At 37.9% G+C, this 21,041-nt stretch overlaps 1 protein-coding gene across 1 annotated transcript in view; it reads left to right on the top strand.

Moving 5' to 3' along the window:
- The window catches only part of CHID1 (chitinase domain containing 1), a 96,496-nt gene that overhangs the window by 7,097 nt on the left and 68,358 nt on the right, over positions 1–21,041 (top strand). The window contains exon 7 of the mRNA XM_083864184.1: positions 8,877–8,969. Coding sequence (XP_083720310.1) covers positions 8,877–8,969 — 93 coding nt within the window. The remainder of the gene's footprint in view (positions 1–8,876; positions 8,970–21,041) is intronic.

The following is a 21,041-nucleotide window of genomic DNA, read 5'->3' as shown; positions in this document are numbered from 1 at the left end:
ACTGGGTGAGGCTTGGAACAGTGTGATACTTCCAAGACCAAATGCAAATGCCAAACTTCTGCTTCATGAGGAAAAGGCAGAATATGGTTATGAAATCAGTGATTCAGTGCAGGAATCTGAAGATTTTATGTTAGTTTCTCAGGAAATTCAGGCATCTATTTCTCTAAAGCACAGTGTTTCTTACCTATCTCTGTTGCCTAAAATGTGTGTGGGGGGAAATAGCTTCAAGAGAGCTGCACAGAATGCAGAGTTCATTATGGAAGGCTTTCACCTTTCAAAAAATGGTTACTTCAGGTTATTCTGATTAGGGAAAATGCTGCTGACTGATGGCATATGTTAGTTACTTCTCTAATTGAGTGTGCTATTAACAGTCCTACCTTTTCCCTATAAAATTAACACTTGGGAACAAACGACTGCAGAATCTTTTTAGCTTTGTAAAGGGCTCCATCAATTGCCCTGAAATGAGTAATCCTTCAGCTATATGCTCTTGCTTATAATTAGATAATTTGCTAGGTTGTTCCTAAGAGCTTATCTGTATCTTGAGCTCTGAACCTAGTGCAATGTCTTAATAAAGTAGCCAAGAAGGTGACTGAAGCAATTAGTAACTGCCAGTCAGCAGTCGGTGGTAGTGGTCATTTTATTTACTGTGCTTACTGTATTTAAGTAAAATCAATAGTTTTCCTATTAGTTAACACGGATATAAGACAGAGTGTTTAATTGTCATTGTAAGACTCACTGAAGGATCATTTTAAACACACTGGCATGAAAGTGCTGTATTGTAAATGAAACACATGAACAAAGCATACTTTTCTATTAGCTCCAGCGTGAATTTATTTGTGGCGTGGTAAAACTGCTCTCTGACAGGAGTAGTGCTGGTTTAAAACAGTGTTGTTTCACAGAATCAGCTGAATTGGAGGGGATTGACAAAGATAATTGAGTCCAGCTTCCATCCTTGCACAGCACCATCCCCAAGAGTCAAACCATGTGCCCAAGTGTGTTGTCCAAAGGCTTCCTAGACTCTTGTCAGGCTGGTGCTGTGACCACTTCCCTGGGGAGCCTGTTCCAGTGCCCAAGCGCTCTCTGGGTGGAAAACCTTTTTCTAATATCCAACCTAAACCTCCCCTGATGCAACTGTTACCAGAGAGGTCAGTGTCTGCCTCTTGTCTTCCCCTCATGAGGAAGTTGTAACTGCAGTGAGGTCTCCCCTCAGTCTCCTCCAGGGTGAATAGACCAAGTAACCTCAGCTGCTCTCTCAAGGCCCTTCGTTATCCTCATGTCCTTCCTTTGGACACTCTCTAACAGCTTCATGTCATTTTTACATTGTGACACCCAAACCTGTCCCCAGCACTGGAGGTGAGGCTGCCCCAGCTCAGGGCAGAGCAGGACAATCCCCTCCCTTGCCAGGCTGGTGATGCTGGGCCTGATGTCCCCAGGACAGGGTTGGCCCTCCTGGCTGCCAGGGCACTGCTGGCTCAGATCCAGCTTCCCACAGACCAGGACCCCCAGGGCCCTTTCCATGGCACAGTTTATCTAACTCTCTGCTGGACATTTTGTCCAGAAGGACACTATGAGAAACAGGTGTCATAAAACCTGTTTGTACTAAAGGAGATACTGCTGTTTAATTGCCTTAGCCTTCAGTTGCCTGAGTGTTATTTAGGTGAAGCACCACTTCCATTTACGATCTGTCTGTTATTGATAGAAAGGAGTGGAAAGTATCTTCCATAACTTCTGAAAAGGAAAGTTATTCTCACACCCTATAATGGTAACTAGATCCTTTTCTCTGAGTCGGTAACGTGTAATTGTATGTGGCCACTGTGAACAGCACTTTAGGATTATCCTAACTTAAATGTGAGATTGTTTGTCACGAAAGCATAAAGTAAAACAGAAGTCTGCAGGTTTTTCTCCATTTCAAGACTGATCTAAGTGTTTAATTAGAAACTCATCAGTGGGTTTTTCCTCCTTTTATTGCCATGTCTCTGGAAATGGTTAAGATGTTTAAATTGCATGGTGCCTTGGGTTGGGCTTGCAGCATTCTGAATGATGCCAGTTGAGACAAAGCTGGAGCTGGGCTCAGTGAGCAGTTACAGCTGTTCTGTGAATGTAGGAGACTCTCATCATTACATGGAAATTTTGTCTCATGAGGCTTCTAAGTTGTGGGACTGGTGTCTTCGTTTTGAAATTGTGTTTTCCTATCACTTGCTTTGAAGCTTGATGGCTTGGCTGCCCAGTGCTCCAGGAGTTTTCCCTAATAATGTTTTTTGGAGGAGCAGCTTCTTAGAACAGATCTTAACGGGCAAATTAAGTGAATTTATTACGTTGGCAAGCCTGTATTTTATTGCACTTTGGGTGCTGTTACTTTGGGATCAGTTCATTTCGAGTAGCAGGGCAGAGTTTTTTTCTGGGTAAGCATAGGTGGTCTTTAGCTTCGGTTCTTCCTGTCGGAAGAGTTGGAGCAGTGCAGTGACTCCTTTAGCCCACAGCGTGGCAATATTGTAACGTGAGTCACACCTGATTTCCCTCAATTGATGTCTCTCGAAAGTGGCAAACACCGGCAGTGAAGCAGGTTCTTAACCTTGGAAAGGTGGGGATTAGATCACAGGAGATATCAGCACAGAGATGAACCCTAATCCTTGGGAGAGGTGAAGTGTTTGTAGGACGATATTTGTGCATGCTCCAAATAAAGCATCTGTCATAACTGTTAGGTGCAATGTAGGCTTTCCTGGTTCAGATCCTTCAAGGTCAAATGCCTGCAAGGTAGCTTAACCTGCTTCTAGTTACAGGGACAGGAGATCATAATGATACTCCTGGGAACAGTTACTTTGCCTTCAAGCTACTTTCAGAGCAGTCTGACAATATGAGGAGACCTGCATAGCTAATACAGTTTTTTTTCATGTTATTTAATGTGAACATGTTTTAGTTTAAAAATAAAATCAAAAAAATCCCTTTTTTTTCCTGACATACAAGGAATAATCTCACATTAGCAGTTAGCAACAGGTTAGTGAAACTCAACACAGATGCATAAAAATGTGTGGCTATACACTGCAGCTGCCAGCTGGCTTTATGCTACGTTAGAGCAGTGGTGTTGATCTAGGGAAAATATTTCAAAGAGAATCATTATGGTTTTCATTTTTGAAAACCTAAATTAAGTGCATAGCTAGCTATTAAATTAATAAATGACACTCAATATATTTCATATATCTGTGTTAAGGGGAAAGCTGTGGAAATTATTCCTGTGATGTTTTTAGCTGTGTTATGGAAAAGATCTGTGATCCCATCCAGTGTGCTGCCATAGTGGTTCAGGAACACTTGATACAGCACAGGTTTCTTTATCCAGCTTAAATTGACAGCAGAGGGATTTGCTTATGGAGTATTTGTGCCTGATATGGTGTTTCTAGGAAATCAGCATCCACTCTCTAAAGACAATGTTCAGTAATACTTCCTAGCAGGTGCACCCAGAAGCAGGTGAGTCTGTGAAAGAATCTGAAAACCTGCAAATAAGTGTCCTAACTCACCAATAAACTTGGCTGTGATTTAAAAATTACTTCATATATCAGAAAGCTGGATTAATTGCAGCTGAAGGTCTCTTCTCAGTTGACCTCAGCTGAGCACATATCCCCATGAGATACATCTTTTCAATGGCTGAACCTGAATATTGGATGGGCATTTTCATAATACATGCTGTCCCTTGATGTTGGGGCTTAAAAATTGCCTAAAAGCTTTGTGATTATTAAATGATGTAAGAATCTTCATGTAACAGGGTAACAGTGCTGGCTCTTCAGTAACACATAAATCCTGTGACCTGACAGACTCTTTAAGAACCTGTAAACACTGAGCATTTTTAAAATTAGGTAAATTTAGACACTTCTCTTTTTCTAGAAAACCTTTCTTTTTTGGGGTACTCAATTCAAATTTAGAAATGAGTGAAAATTTTTCCTTTGAGGCCCAAGGAGTTATCTGAGTCTTCAGTTTCCTGTGGTATCACAGATGAGGTGAAATGTTGCTAAGAAGTTATGTTGCTGGCATCCACTAAGACATGAAATTCTGTGGTTTCAGGGTCACTAAATATTTTCTGGTTTATGTCTTCTTGAGCAGAACTAACTCAAACTAGTTCGGGTTTTTCAAGAACAAAAGAATTTTCAGTCATTCTTGTTTGGGGTTATAAAATTTTTCAGTAATGCTTCATAGACTGAACAAAGTCTTAAATTATATAAATACTTTGTACTGCTTTATTTTTCATATGCATTAAATGTTGATTTATCACCATTATCAATTTTTATTAGAGAATTATGTGCCTGAATATATCTGCCTGCTTTCATGTTGGATATCCTGAGCAGCCTCTTCTCTGGTTGTTCATGTAGGAGCCTTGGTGCCTCGAGTCTTACACAGCAATGCTGTATGCATACTTTGTGTACTTTCACATGTATGGAATGGCTTTAGGGTCTTCTGTTTAGGTTCTTAACTTTAGAAATAACACCTTTTCCATCTGAAGAACCTGAATTGCTTTGATACATGTGCCTGGGTACATGGGCTTTTATACTGACCACTTCAGACTCTTGCAGATGTCCAATACAGATACTTTGAAGTACCCTCTGTAGCACTGGAACCTACTTCTTCCCTGTGTTTTCTGGGAATAGAATTATTAATATACGAATCACAGTGGCATCAGATTTAATGGGAGATGAAAGACTGCTTCTAACTGATGCTGCTTCCTTTCGTGCTAGCAATCGTTGCACAGTGAAAAAGGGTTCAGCTGCCCACCTTTTACCCTAACACAAAGGAAAGTATTCTCCTAATAGAAATCTAAATGAGCTGACATGTCCTATGCAGATGATGCCTCAACTCTAATCTGTGTTGCTACTTCTTATAGTTTAAACTTACTTCTTAAATAACTGTCTTTTTTTTTCTAAAACTTTCTTGCCTGATTTTGCAATAAAATATTCCAAGTTATTCATCCCATGGCATTTAAGTTTAGAAATGTACATGGCAGAAATATTGAGAGACCTGAGCAAGCAAAGGTTCTCCTGCTTATTTAGTTAACAGGTAGACAAGACCATGTCCCACTTACTAATCTCAATTGTGGGTTTGCTGGGTGGGTTTATTTTTCTCCAGAGACCTGGATATGTTGTGAAAAAGGCATAATATAATACTCTCACAGGCTACATAAAAATGCACACAATATTCTGATCAGTCCAGCATTACTTGACAGATGGCACTGCCATAACACTGAATCAATCTGAAAAACGTGATTTTTTTTGTCACTCTATGCAGAAGATGACCTTCAGACATCTTATTAATGTTGGTAAGAGTAAAGGAGGAAAAACTGTTCTGGTAGTTGTATCCTTCATTTTAGTCCCTGAAAAATTAATCTATTAATCAAAGATTTGCCATAATTCACTCCAGTTTCTTGGTATTAACTAGGCAGTGAAATGGCAGAAAAGGGCAATTTCTTCTTCAAGCAGACAGCTTTATTTTGTCCAATTTTCTTGACAAGGCATAAATTTTAGGGAGCAGTGACTCCCAATTTGTGCAGAAAGGTGACTGAAGTTGGAAAGCTGCAGAGCTTTGAAGGGTGGTGTAACTGAAGGGAAGGGTACAAAAACCTTACTTATCTTCTGCCAGGCCTTTCAAATGCATGACATCCCACTCTTGTGCACTGAGGTAAACTGTTCTACAAGATGTCCAAAATGCAGTAGAGCAGCAATGATGGAAAAAGTGATTTTTGGAAAAATAAACTTGCCACAAACTATGAGTGATGAAAATTTGGAGGTCTGCATACTTTACAGGTGATAAGGTACTTTGAAATCATAAACACTTGGAAAATTGACCTACCAAGTGGTAGTGATAAGAGAAGGCCTGAAACAGTATGAATGACAGCGACCTTACTTACCTCAAGATAGAATCTTAAAGCTGCCAGTATTTCAGTAGTTGCTCTGAAGTTAAAGTTGACTGTAGTGAAGTGTCTGGTAAATATTTAATGAAGTTTTTTTAGAAAGATTGATTCTATTCCTACTTTCCTGTACCTCGTTATAATGTTTAAAATGTCAGTAGCTTTTCTTACAAAATTGCCCATGATAACATTGGAGAATATTGCGTTTAAAACACTGGAAAACACTGTTGGGACGCAGTAAAGTTTTAATTTATGGCACAATAAATGAACATTCTGCTATTGCTCTTTGGAGGAAAGGGAAGAGTGCACATTTGATTTACTACATCTGTCTTGGCCAGCCCATGGAAGTGAACCTAAATTAAGTCTTTAGCCATTAATCCTGCCTGATTTGCCAGAAACTTTTCAGGGCTCAGAACCCTAGCTTGACAGGTTAGTGAATAGATATTAATCTGGGTTTCTTTAGCAAAAATCTGCAATTGTCCAGCTGTCCTTTTTCTTCTTGACCTCCTTCAAGTTGAAGGTAATTATTTTTCAGCCAGATCAATACTGATTGAATTTTGTGGGGGAAGGGTAGGAAGTGGCTGTTTAAATGTAGCCTGTTTTAGAGTTCCAAGTGCACCAAAAAGCCAAGTGGTATTCCCACCCCTTTTTCAGACCACAAACCTCTGACCTGTGTTTACAGTTGTAGGTTATGGTTTTACACTTGCATGTTTCAAAATATGACTTTTTTTGTGCAGTCACTGTTTTATGAGTGTGTCACTGCCTTTGTGGATCAGTTTTTGCCTCTGCAGAATGGGAATGAGGGTGTTAACCTTGTTTCTAAATGAAAAAGATTTTATCTTATTCTGTACCTATGCCAGATGCTTTTGTCCTATTCTGCCCTTCTTTTTATTCCCTCATATTCCAAATAGTTAAAGTCAGCAAATGTTTTGCATGTAGAGTTCTCAAAGCTTCTACAGCTAACAAAGGCAGCCAGGCAGAGAAGAGAGATCCCTGCTGATGAACTATGTAGAATAATCTCAAAGCAAGAGGAATTGATTCTGTGGCCAAATTTATCTTATATATAGCATCTCTGACATCTAATAAAGGTTGAGTTGCATCGTAGTTTGGGCATAATTAGTTAAAAAGGTCACTAAGCCACAAGACACAAATCAGTGGGGAAGCTTGCTTACCTAGTTTTAATACTGATTATAGTTTTTGATAAGATTATGTCATGTGGGAATTGTGATAGATGTGTATGTTTGTGTCAATAAATGTCTGTTTGGCTTAGTGTTGTAATTTTTTTAATGTGTTCCTATGAAAAGGGATTCTTCTATGATACAAGTGTTTTGTCTGAATAGTGACACTCCTAATGTAGAATGAATGTGGTAAAGTAACACGAGGGAAAGCTGCTGGTTTCCCAGAGCAAGAATGGTAGAAGTACATGCTGCAGACAGATCAAAAGCTGATTCCTGTAATCCCATGTCTTCCCCCAGAAAAGAAATATAGGTGGCAGTGTGACAGTCACCCAAAGGGCTGCTCAGCACAGCCAGCTCTCAAATTGTAAGCACAAAATATTGCTGGTATAGGGAAGGTGATAAAACGTGCTTTGTTTGTTTGCCAGGATTTTGAGAGTAATGGCTTTTGTAGGCCCTAGGAAGTTTTCATCAGGCATCAAACCATTTCAGGGAAAATGGAAATACTTGGTTACCTTTGGATAGTGTCAACATTATGAAAATCAAGCATAGTCACTGTGATGGACAATTATGTAGAAAGAGCAATAGCTCTTAGCTGTTTACTTCTTGTGCACTGAAGTAAACTGGAAGTATAATCTCAGGATTATACTGCCTTGAAAGGCATGACAGTACCAAGATGCAGTTTCTGAGAGTTCAGGTCTAATTCAGTTTAAGTGGAGCAAACAGCTTGGATGATGGCTTTTGTCTATTCTGCCTTTCCTGCTTAAGAACTTTTAACATCCTGCAATGGATGGTGAAGTTGCTTTCTATTTGGTTCTGGTTTAAGTTTAGTCCTAAACAGATCTAGAGTTCTGTACTAATATTATCTGACTGTGTTTGTGGATCCTCCTGGCCAGCTGAAAAATAGGAAATTTAACTTCTGAAAAATCAAATGGTTTAAGAAAGGCACTCAGAAGGGCCATGTTTGTAGAGCAAATTTAAGGTAAATATTGGATTCCTCTTAAGATGACATTAAACTTTGTTTCTGCAGATTGAAGGGTTTTCTATTAACATCACCCTTCCAGTTAGGAATGCTAAAAACAGTTTGCATAAGAATTTTAAAGTTTGTTTTCCTATTGAAATACCAAGAACATGGATATGAAAATCAGCTTTTGTGGAAGTCTTTATTTAAATGATGCAGACAGAAGATGCTATTTCCAGATAGGACATTGTCAAACATGTATTTTGTAGGTATACAGTGAAGTAAGAAGAAATAAAAGGATTATTTATACAGGAAAAAAAACAGCAGAAGAAATGTTTCTAAACACAGGCCTCAGAAATATCCCTTGAAGAGTGTATGTTTTGTTGTGAAAGCATCTTCACAATTTCTTGTGTGTAGCAACACGGTGACAACTTTAATCTCTCCAAAAGCTGCTTCTTCAGAATGGTGTTTGGTTCTTCTATTGATCTAATTCTTTTCACCAAAAACTACCTCAAGAGGTGACCTGCTCCGATAAGATATGCTGGCTTGTTTTACATGCTAACAATGCATAGTTAGATTAAAATAAAACTAAGAAAAACTTAGAACCGCAGGGTAATCACCAGTTCCAATAAAACTAAGACTGTCTCAAGCAGTGCAGTGTTCCTAGTCCTTAAAGAGGGTAAACCTAATCAGTCTTCCTAATTGTTTTTTTCTGCTACGATCATTTGCAACAAATTGTGTTTGTCTCTCTTGCCAGCTGCATCTTTTCAATTATTACTACTGTTACTTGTTCTTGTCAATATATAGCAGCAGTTTTCCTGCCTTTCCCTCTAATAGTATATTTATATTTCAGGGAGTTGATTCACTTGCTCACTCATCTTTCTGAAGCTCTGCATGAAGCACAGCTTAAACTCATACTGGTCATCCCTCCTGCAGTTGCAGCAGGGTGAGTATTCCTATTTAGGTGGCAGTTTCCAGGTGAGAAATACTTTCTTGTCTGATAAACAGTAAGTTCAAAGCTTTACTTAAAGCTGTGCAGTTTAAAAGAAGAAGAAATTATTTGGGTTTGATTGGTAGTCCTTTCTGCATGTGTGTTGTACTGAATAGTTTTGGTAGTTAGGTGCACTCATACATACCTCTTAATTTTTGGTGTGGTAAAGGAGCCAACAGGGAGAGGTGCTATGCTGGACCTCATTCTCTCCCACACTCCAGCTGGGCTGTCATGAGAACAGAGTAGAGGGGCAGAATCCCCTCCCTTGATCTGCTGTCCACTTTTCCCTTGGACATTCAAGCCCATGATGATGTTGACTTTCCCAGCTGCAAGTGCACAGTTGGCTAACAATTGTATACTTGACAATGCAAGCTTATTTTTTCTCCCCAAAGTTTCCTTTCTTCCTTTAAGCTGTTCAGCAACCTTATGCCTGCATATGAAAACTCAGTAATGTAATTCAAACAGAGAAGAATTGTTAGGTACTTTTTCAAATGAGAGTTAGTAGGCAGCTACCAAAAAATATGACAATTTCTTATTTTCCTCACCTTGGGCTATACAGCAGTATAGATAGGCTCACAGCCAATACAGATTATGACAGTTTAACAGCACAGTTTCAGGACAGTGTTGTACAGCCTCCTAAATTTCTTGTAGGCTGTCACATCTTTCAGTGTACATTCATTTTCAAAGTGCCAAAAGTGCTGAGAAAATTGAATGCCTGAGCAGTCTGGTAAGTGTTGCTTCTGTGGCTGGACTTTTCTGTGCAATGACCTTAAATTTTTGTTGAGTTTTATGAGGAGGTCCTATAGCATGGTTGGGAAATAAAGCACCTCTGCTTACAGCTATCTGTGCAGACTTAAATGCGTCTCTGAAAAGATTCAGGGATCTTGTAGTAGGTGACTAAAAGGTTGTCTGTGTGCTGAAATCAGTTAGTATCTGTCCTATAGCTGTGGTGTCATCTCTTCTGTAGGTTAGTAATGTAACCCCATCCAAACCATTTCCTGAATATGGGGACTTCCTACCATCTTAGGACTGTTAAGCCCAGAACAATATCTATCCATTTTTTTTCTTCAACAGTTGCCTGAAATCTGATTGCAGTTTATTTTATGTAAAGTATGTACTTGATGATATTTCTTTATCTTTTCCTCTGTTGCATGCTATAACTGGTTTATATCCTTACAAGAAGTAGCTAATTTAATGCAAAAATCCCTTTGCTTCCGTATGGGATTGGCCACCCAATTTTGATAGGTAGAGAGAGAGAAACAATGTGTTGAAGACTGTGGCAGAAGAAAGCAATAAATTCCACATAATTTGGTGAACTGTACACTTTTGTAAAATATTACCTGTGCCAAGCTCTTTATTTAAAGGCCTAGCTGCATATTGAGGACATTCCTTCCTATCCCTCAAGCACATATGCTTTTACCTTGGCATCATTAATCCTCTAATTTCTTGCAGATTTTTCTGGAAAATTGTGGGCTGGTATGCCTTTGCATAACATGGCTTTTCAGTGGTGCTAACAAGTACTTTGAGTTTCTTCTGATTTGGTTAAATCAAAAGTAATGCAAAATTACTATGTCTTATCTCCTGTCTGTCACTTATTCAAATCTTTCATGCTGCCCTCTTATGTACTGCATCTCATCCCAATTGATAGTTACTTTAAAAGTAATTTTCTGTTGCTAATAATTTTAGTCTATTACAGGTAAAGAAAAAGAGAACATTTTAAAGCATTTTTCTAAAATGCCTTATCAGTCACTGCATCACACAGATGCTTTTTAAAATGCTAATGCATGCTCTGGTAGAATTTAAGTAATTGCTATAAACAGTGTTCACATTTGAAGTGCATTTGTGCTTTTGGTGGTAGGGAGAAAGTGGAGAATAGCAAAACCAGGGTCAGCCAGAGAGACTTAAATCTCTTTTGTTTCTGTAAGTCATGTGAGGCTCTACAGTCTATTTTTTCTAAATCTCTAAACAAGAGTTGGAGCCTCTATAAAATCTCTGTTTTCTTAAACATGTTTGCCTGGACGAGAATTTGCATTTTTAAGGTAACTGTCTTTCAGGACTATTTCTCTGTTGGGCACCAACCGAGGTTTGGATCTTGTGTTGTCATTGCTGCCCTCCTGCTGTCCTGCATATTGACACAATAGTGAGGTCACAGTTCTGAAACCTTTCTGAACTGGGATTTAGGGGTGGACTGTTAGAGCTGGGAAGAGATGCCTGTCTGAAGTGCAGTTTTTAACCTAAAATAAGTTTTACATGCCTGTTCCTAAATGCCTGTTTGTAGAGGAGCTGTGAGAAATAACAGCTGTAGTTTATATAAAATAATCTGAAAGTCTCATTCCCCTAAACCAATTATATATATATATCTTTATGCATTCCTAAAGTTTTTGGGATTTATCCATAAACCTTTATGGCCCAGGAGAATTCAATAATCGCATTCTTTTCAATCAATAATCTTACATAAGCCACCTGTCTGTGTCTTCCATGTATGTATTCTTACTGCATTAACTAGAAAAGACACTTGAAGTTTTTGAGTAAATAGATTGTTGCAAATAGATTCATAACTTAGAGAAACATCTTAAAACACTCACAATGTACATGTATGCTTTAAAGCTTAGAAGTATATTGGACTTAATTATATCAATAATCAGAATTCTGAAATTTTCTTACGACCTTACTTGACTTTTTGGATAGCAGCTGTACTTGAAAATATTTGATTTATAGGATGCAAGGCTTGAACTGAAAAGTGCCTGCTACTGTGCATTAAATATCTTGTGTCATGAAACTCACTTTGTGTTTTAACATTTCCACACGGTTGAAAGTGTGTTTAATGCATCTTACATTCTTTAGTTTTTGGAATCACTGTAGACTATTCATCAAAAATACTGCTAAAGGCATGGAAATAAGTACCATCAAGAATCAAATAATATATCAGAGTTCAGCAGCTGGCAATAGACTGATAAAGGAGACATGAGCTGTATGTGGAGTATCCTACCCAACTGGGATGTTAAGAGCTGAAATGTTGTCCCTTTTGTGTTCTACCCTGATTAAAATTTAAAGAGCATAGTCAAATGTAGGCAGTTTATTTAGGAATTTGTAATTTAGACTCTTTTGATATGCATTAAGATCAAAGCAGTCTGTCAGCAAATGCTATCTGAAAGGAGACTCTTAATAGCTAAAAATACTGGTTTGCTGAGGGAAAACCCATCTAGAAAATGCAGCACTGCACATGAGATCGAGTGTGGGATGCAGGAAGAAAACATGTTGGATCATCTGTTTAACTTCTCAAATTCAACTTTTGCAAAAAGAACTAAGTGAGACTGATCCTCTACTGAACCTTACTTTAGTAACTGAAGATTCCAGTGGTGCCTTTGGATTTTGGTTTGCTTGTAAAATGTTCTGGACTAAAAGAAAACTTCATTCTTTTTAAATCTACATATTTTTATAGCTTTTCACAACATTAACCAGAGACAGTTGAGCTGGCATAATCAAGAGTAATCAAGAGGTAGGAATGTGTTTGGATGCTGATTGGGAGGCAGGAACCTCTCCAGCAAGCTTTACTGTCACAGAGAATGCATGTAGAGCTCCCATGGTGGAAAACAGAGATTGAGATACATTTTCATCCACTTGATGTCTAGGCATTGTATGATTTTCTTGCAAATGTAAATGATTTACAAGAGAGAGGAACAGCAGGAGCTAAAGCTATTCTTTATGAAGTGTGTGTGTGTGTGTAATTCTCCCTTGTGGATTAGAGTCCTGCAGTTGCAGGTGTCTGAAGAGAGACATGCAAGGATCACAGTGATGTGTAAGTGGTTGCTAGAGCAGATGGTTTGCTGAAGACTTCCACTCTGTCTTCCAACAGAATGTCTCAAAGAGTTAGAATTTTACTGCTTTTAACGTGCATGGGCATTGATGCCTGTATAAACCCAGGACATATGAGTACCATTTCTATAAGATCAGTGGCTAGCCAGGCATATTCTGTCCATTTCTGATGGTGAGTAACCATCAGTAACCATTGGTCCTACTTATCCTGGGCTTGATTAAATTCCTGCCTTAAATATATGCAATTCAGTGTTTTATTGTGCTGCAGAAATTATACCATGGAAAGATGTGTGGATGCTTTTATGCTGATTTTGCAAGCCTCTTTCCAAATAAGGTAGCTGTGCTGGAGTGAACTACCTTTATGCCTAAATATGCGCTTGCATAATGATGTTGGGGGAGGGAACTAAATATGGCAAATGGACCTTGAAATTTGGTTGCACCTGTTCTCATGAGTCATAGGCATTGGGTTGGTTATTTTGTTTCTCTGTACTTAAATTCTTTATAATATTAAGAGTGTATTTTCAGAGCAAAAAGTGAGACTTGGTATAGTAACACTTTTCTGTCTGCAAGTAAATTGAATTTCATCTGACTAGATTATTATGTGTTTTGTCCAGGTTCAGCAACCATTTTATCCACTGTGTTTCCCAATTACTGTCAAGAAAACAATAAGTAAATAAAATTAGGTTTATTTACATAAGCTATCATTGAGGGAGCATCAGAAATGTTCCTGTTTCTTGCTGTCCTGAGAAAGAACAAGGACAAAAAGTTCCTGGAAGCTGTAGGTACAGTGCTGTCTTCACAGGATTCTCAATCTATCCATGGTTGCATAACCCTTGCCTTCCTGGCATTTGTAGTTCATGACACACTTTAGACATATGATATAAATATCTCAAGTCTCATTATGCACTTATTAAAAGCTGTTCATATTGTTAAACACAGTGTTAAATAACTCTGTATTTAGGTTGTTAGTGATTGCTTTCCTTGCACTTTTATCATCCCTAGAAGTATAATCCTTTGGACAAAGGAGAAATAAAAATGGTATTGGTTGTGTCACTTCATAATATAATACTATACTCTTTATTGACATTTTGATGGTTAGGGTATGCACTAGGCAGTTTGTCCTGTGTGATGGATATCCTTTTAACACACCTCTCTTCAGGCTATAAGACAGTAGCTGCTCCTTGAATAACAGATGATTCTTTATATCTTGAATCCATAAATGGGAGAAAGTAAACAGTGAAGTAAACAAGTAAACTCAGATGCCGAGGTGAGAGGCTGCAGTGTCAGTGTGATGTGTGGTGGAGCACTCTAGTTTGCTGCCCAGGGGGTGGGTTCCTGAACTGGAAAGCCCTCAGGGAACTGCACGAGCTGGTGAATTGGTTGAGGAGTCTCCAAGAGTCCAAGAGAGAAATGGATCACAGGAATCACACCCTACCTTCCCTAGAGATCTTTTAGGCAAACAGGGCACATGACACAGATTTCCTGTCATCTTTCCACCTGACTGAATGTGTGACTTAAGGGATGAGGGCAAGGGTGACAAATTCCTGCCTGTTGCAGCAGTTGCCTCTCTGTCATTTCCCCACCTTCCCCACTTAGTCACTATTAAGAATTTTAGAATTACAGCTGTAGCTACTGCTGTATTTCCAAGAAAAAAAAAATCAAGAATCTGCTGAATAAATCTCTAAAACTTTGGAGCTTTGTATGCATCAATCATAATTAAAATGCATGGAAGACAGTGTTAGAGATTGGTTCAATTGTTTAAGAAGCCTCAGGTAACACAAAGTAGCTTTGTACTTTTAGTAATTTTATCAAGTCTAGCATAATAATAACTAGATATGTCAAACCTTGATCCTTTATTTAAGTAATTGTATGCAAAATAGCTGCTGTTCTTAGCTGTGTTTTAATAACATGCCTGCCAGTACAAAGCAGAGGTCAGTGAGCAAGATGGTTTCATTCAATGAAGCAGGTTGTAAACAAACCATTGGAGCTATTGCTGTCCTCGTGACATTCTCAAAAAATGCTATTATTGGCAAATTGCATACAGTTTAGCTAGAATAATTTGTTATCTCCTGGCTAGTTTCTGATAGCATATATCAAAGCAGTATTTAAATTAAAACTAGACATGTTTCTTCCTGATAAAAGGTACACTTAACCTCACAGCTTCTAGAAAAAAAAAATCTGTCTTTATTGACTTCTTGAGATGCACAGCTGTAGTGCAGCTACTTTCATTTTAAAGCTAGAGGAACCCAAGCCACTTTCTCTCTTCAAATATTTGAACATAATGTATGTTCTTGTCTCATCAAAATACTGCAAGCATCTCCAAGTTTGGATTTCTTATTTGCATATGTAAGGAAAAAAAAAATCTACAGATTCTGTTCCTGTTACTTAAAACTTCTATAGGTATGTATTATCAGTATTTTCCAGCACTAAACTGCCACTTCTTCAAAATTAACATTTTAGCTACTCCGTTTATTCTTGCTGCAAAAACATTGTGGATGTGAAACACTGTCTTAAGTATCTTCAGCCTTTTCTTTGTAGAGCTGCTGTGCAATGAAAATTACCAGAATCTGTGCAGTCTTCATTAGTGCTATCCAGTAGCGGTCAATACCAGCTTAGTTTTGCTACTCTGCCTCTTGGAAAGATTGGCAGGAGGGCAGACATCTTGTCCCTCCTCTTACTTTGTGCTGTCAAGCTCTTTTCTGCCTTTCCTATAAATATACATACATGTTTGACTGGAAAGTAGGAAGAGCACACAATGAATAACTGCTCATTGACCTCACAATTGCTCAGCCTAATGGATGCTGCAGTTGACCAGTGTTTTGCATATGTGATAAAGGAAATAGGTGCTTTGGTCTTTTAGAAACTGATTATGAACGAATACTTGTAATTATATTTTTATGTCAGTAATCTGCCATCTTTAGAAGTTGCTGTAGATTCAATTGCCTTGCCATAACTTTGTGTACACAGAATGATATATTCATTGGTTTACTATTTCTGTGTATACATACACAGAAATATACTGTTTTCCTTAGAAGTATTTCTAGCAAGTAGCAATTCTGATGTAGAATATGCAAGTAAACAGCAGGGTAATTTTTATGATAATGTATGGTAAACAAATTCAATGAAATATAAGCAGCTTCTAACATGTGTCTGTTTTGGAGTGAAATAGGAACTGTCACTTACTTTTAACATCATTCTCAGGAAGGACTATGTGGGACAGAATGTAGAGCCTTGAACTTTTGGTAAGTAAAGAATGCCAGGGATCAAACCAGCAGGAAACATATTGCTTGTTTCAGATGAATTTTCCAATTATCAGAATATGTCAAGTAACAGTATATTAGAAAACCAACTTTGTAGAATGCTGTTTATTAAGTAGGATTTCTTCTTTACCAATACCTTAAAATTATGAAAAGTAAAAATATTTGTGAGAAACCTGGTCATAATAATCTTATTTTGTTGGAATCACTAATACTTTGCTTAATTTTTCTGAGCTTTTCCACATGTCTAATCTTTCTTATTTTTCCTTCCAATTTAACTAATGAGGTCACAGAAAAGCAAGTTAATAAGTATATATGGAATATGCTCTGCATGCTTGCTGTTGCTGGTATGGAAGTTTGATGCTGGAAGACAATCTCTTTGGACAATCAATATACTGAAAATGGGACGTGGGAGGGAAAATCTGAGAGCTAACTATGCACAGTTTCATATTTGTTGTGCCTGGTTGGTAGTAACACTTGGCCTCCACTGTTCCCATTGTTGTCCATCTTACTGTGAGTATCCTAAAAAAAGGAGACTGTCAGGAATATGGAGAGTACAGTTACATATCAAGAGATTTTTTTAATCGGGCCCTGTGCATGAAATTCAGCACTCAGGAAGCCACAGAAATCACTTTTAAGAGAGCTGTCTAGGCTAACTGACTAGTGTAGTCATTTTTATTGCATGTTAGAGAACCTGTATAATATGTTTGATTTGAATCAACAAGATAGAGCTTGAGATATGAGTTTATACTGAGGGGAACAGAAAAGTCAGTAGGAAATTATTACTGTCTACTTCTGAGTAACAGTTACTGGAGCAAGTTTAATAATGTCCTCAAATTATGGTGATGCTACTAAATCCTGCTCATAATCATGCTACTAGGCTCATGTTTTTCCCCTGTATAAAGGCTCAAAGTATACGTCTGTCAGTTGCATCTCTTTTTAAAGTGAATTCTTTTAGCTACAGTAAATTTTTAATGGCTCTAAATTACATGTTTCCATTGCTGATGACTTCCCAGGTTTTGTTACTGTTTATTGGGCTGCCAGCTCAGTACAGCGTGGCTCTGACTGCAGCCATGAGATGTTCCTGCATTTTGCATAGGTTGAGAAATGACTCAAGAAAACAAATCTATTCTTAGAAGTGGCTCTTTCAAAGACTATACCTGACAATATAAAATCAGTGCAATGAAGGTCTGACTCTACTGGCATCTTCTGAAGCAAGTGCGCACATTTGGTTTTGAATTCCCACTAGGGAGAATCATTAAAATAATCTGCAGGTCAGCTAACAACAGTCAAAGAGAAGAAAAGGCGGAATGTATTCCTCTTCATATCTGTCATTTATAGCTCTACCAATTCTGAGCCAGCTGGTGTAGAGCAATTACTACATAAGTTTCAGTATTAAGTTGGAAAACTTTCCAAAAAAACAAAGCGAAGAAAAATGGTGAGCATTTTATGCAAGGAGGAATTAAGGCTACATTTGGTGTGTTAGAGTTTTTAAATTAGGCTCATATGCTCCAGAGTACAAGCTTGTTTTGCGTGATGTTCTGCTATTGGAGCATGGCTTGCCTGGGCATTAAGCCCTGGCATGAAAAGCACTAGAATAGTTTGGAAATTAGGAGAAGCAAATGGTGACACAGTGGATGTTCATTTGTGCATAGTCCTTCTTAAATGGCTCCTAGGAAGAGACTGAAGCAATGTGATGGAAATGGCATGAAAAGAGAACAGTTGACCTTCCCAAAAATGGAACTGGCAAATACAAGTGTCAAAATTAATTTTTTTCTTCTTTGGTAGTCAGATTGTCTGGTTTTGTCAAATGTATATTTCTTACATTGACTTCAGAGTTTTAGATACACTGTGTTTTTCAAGTAACTTAAGAATTTGTAGGTGGCTGGTGTGCCAGCATGCCTCAGCTCTGAGGACAGCAGTTTTCAGGCTTATTTGTCCCTAGCCGTCTGCTGAGATTTCATGCTTTCTTTTTGGGACATATATTGCTTGGCATGTCTCCCCTTCTTGACTTCTGTTACTGGTTTAAACCAGATGGGCCACAGGTAATTAGTTTGGCTTCATGAAAACTGTGTAGGCTACTCTATGGCAAGAGCAGATCCCGTGCTTCTCCCTATTTGGAGAGCAAGGACTGCAAAGGCAACAGCTGGGGTGGGATATGTATATTAAAGAAGAGTGCCAGCCCTTAATGTTCTGCAAAAAATTCATTAGGTACAGAGATACCATTCTGCTTCCTGATAAAAATATAGCAAGTTTTCACTTGTCAGTCTGTTAAAATTCACAGTCCCCTAGTGATAAGAAGCACACAAAGGAACCACTCCCAGGGCTTTTGTGTTGTGAATCTGTAGCACTCAGTTATAATTTTCTTACTCATCGAGCTGTCTAGATTTTGTTGGGTTTAAAATACCTGTCTTAATCTTTCCTGTCTGAGATTTTGGTAAAGAGATTTTCGCCATTGAGAAAATTTGAACACAGTCAGTTATGTGATTTGTGGTTTTCAGTAGAGATGTTTGTTTATTTTCAGTTGTTATCCTTTCTATGGACAAGGGACAGATAGCCCTTATGCTCTGAAGGCATCTGAGTGTCAACATTGCCATCCTGAAATAGGTGCACCAGACAAAGACAGTGCACAAGTAGGGTTGCAGGATTTTATTTCTGAATTTAAATTTAAGCTACTATTCCGAATAGTAGTGGAGCATAGTATTGGAAGGTGCAAATAAAAAAAAAGTCAAGATAAACTTTAACTACATTACTTTTACTAGAAGTTTATCTAGCAAACTCTTCAAATCTGCAAACAAATGAACATCAGAACTCCCAGACTACCTACACCTTTAGAAGGTTCTCCTTAATGTCTAGACCTGGTTTGCTAAAGCAGTTATCTTGGGATATTCAGACTGCTCCAACTGATTACAAATGAACTACTAAACTGTTGTGTGTTTCCATTAAAATTCTCCTTTCTCATTTGCTCATTCTTTTATAATTTGTGTCTCTTGGGATGATCTGTCTCTCACTTATTAACAATAAGGTGTCCTTTCATATTCTGTTAGCAAAATGTGATTTGGAGATGTTAAGATGGGTTTCAGATGGGAGAGGAGGGAATCTCCTGTTTCTGCCTGTGGATCTGTTGCAGCACTTCTGTGTATAAAACTGGGAGAGTGTTCTCTGAGTAGAACCAGATGAATAACCATGACTGGAAGAGTGTATGTGACCAGAGATGATTGCACTGGTTTTATGGAATAACTTTTCAGTTTAATTTTTAATTCTATCTTAAGAGCAATAAGACTTTGTACAGAGATTGTTAAATACATAAAAAACTGTGGAGGAGAAATTTATACTAACTTAGCATTTGTGTTATTTGTTTTTTCCTGAAATGGACTGACCTTAACACTGTGGTTGATTGGATAATTTTTGATTTGAAATATACAGTCCCTGATTTGTCATATTGATCTGCATTTGTAGGCCACAAGATCAGATACTGTGTGTAGATCATGCTTCACCTCTTGCAACATTTTATCCTTAGAAAGGAATTAGAGAAAAAGAAATCTGTATTTTGAAGGGTGGTAAAGATACTTGAATTTACAGTAAGCATGTGCATTTTCTGAAATGCTTGAGTAACACGCATCTCTGCAAAAGCCTTGATCTGTTGTCTGAGAGGGAGAGAGATCAGAGATGGAGAACATGCTGTGCTTTTTATAATCTCCATTCAACTGCATGGAATTCATCCCCTACTATGCAGTAAATCTGCTTTTGTCTACCTGAGGATCTCTCTTTTGTTGGTTAAACATTCAGTATGGTCATGTTCTTTTGACAGCAGCTGTAATTATTGTTCATGTTTCAAGGTCCTGTTGCTGACTTGGCTGCTTCAGTGCTGTTGAAGACAGACCTTAATTCTGTTTTTAGCCTGATTTCTGAGGTAAAAAGGTGTCTGTAAGCTTTCTCTCTGGCATTTTTCATCTCTCTGCTAAATCTTCTTTGGCATTTGACCATTTTCAAGCCAAATTGACATAGGCATAGAATTTTAATAGTCAGGTTCCTGTTACTTCATGAAAATATGTAGCTGGACAGATGAAGATAGGAAATAATTTTTTTTTCCAAGACCCAGCTGTAAGAGGACATTGTAAATGAAACATCTGCAGGACACCAGAAATCCAGTTGCAAAACATCCATGGAAACCGGGATCCATGTAGAATTGTTTTCTAAGTACTGATAGTGGAAAATTACTTCAGTGAGCTGTCATCCTGACAATTTTGAAAAACCTGAAATGAGAAAGGGTAGTTACAAAACTGTCAAGAGGATTTTTTGGAAAAGGAAATGGTTTCAGATTGAACTTGGTTACACATTTGACTGTTTCATTATCAATGCCTATAATTGTGTGATGAACAAGGTAAACATTTAGCTTTTTCTTTTATTTTCTATAGAGCAGACTTCATGCAGGACGAAACAGTGAATTTTCATCCAGTGATTGTGCATTAACTGAATTCAGTGGTCTGTGTTCATAAAATGCAGTAGCATTATATTGTAATGTATCTGCAACGAGGTATGAAAACCAATAATATCTCATGGTGAAGAAAGATTTGCAAGCAGTTGCTTTACAGAAAATTATACATGACAAGAAAATTAAGTCATTACTGAGCGGCTGACTTCTGAAATAGAATCATAGTGGAAACAGAAAATCAATCAGTTTTCCATTATGAAGGCTATTCAAAGATGAGGATACAGGAATCTTCTCTTTTATAAAGGAGGGCAGAGGTGAGGTAACCCTGCAAGAATGCAGTTTGAACTTGCAGGGAATAGCAGTCAGTTAAAAGACCTTTTTTCTCCTTATTTCATTTTGACAGTAATTGTAGTGAGACAAGAAGTAGTTGAGAATGTAGATTCATAAGAAAGTAGAAGAAAGCAGCTTTGATTGTGGAAGCATTTTTTCCAGTCTTTCAGTATGAAAGACTACAAACTT

This window comes from Zosterops lateralis (assembly GCF_965231275.1).
Source record: "Zosterops lateralis genome assembly, chromosome: 6".
In the NCBI taxonomy this organism is placed as follows: Eukaryota; Metazoa; Chordata; class Aves; order Passeriformes; family Zosteropidae; genus Zosterops; species Zosterops lateralis.
This window is presented reverse-complemented; position numbering and strand designations above follow the sequence as displayed.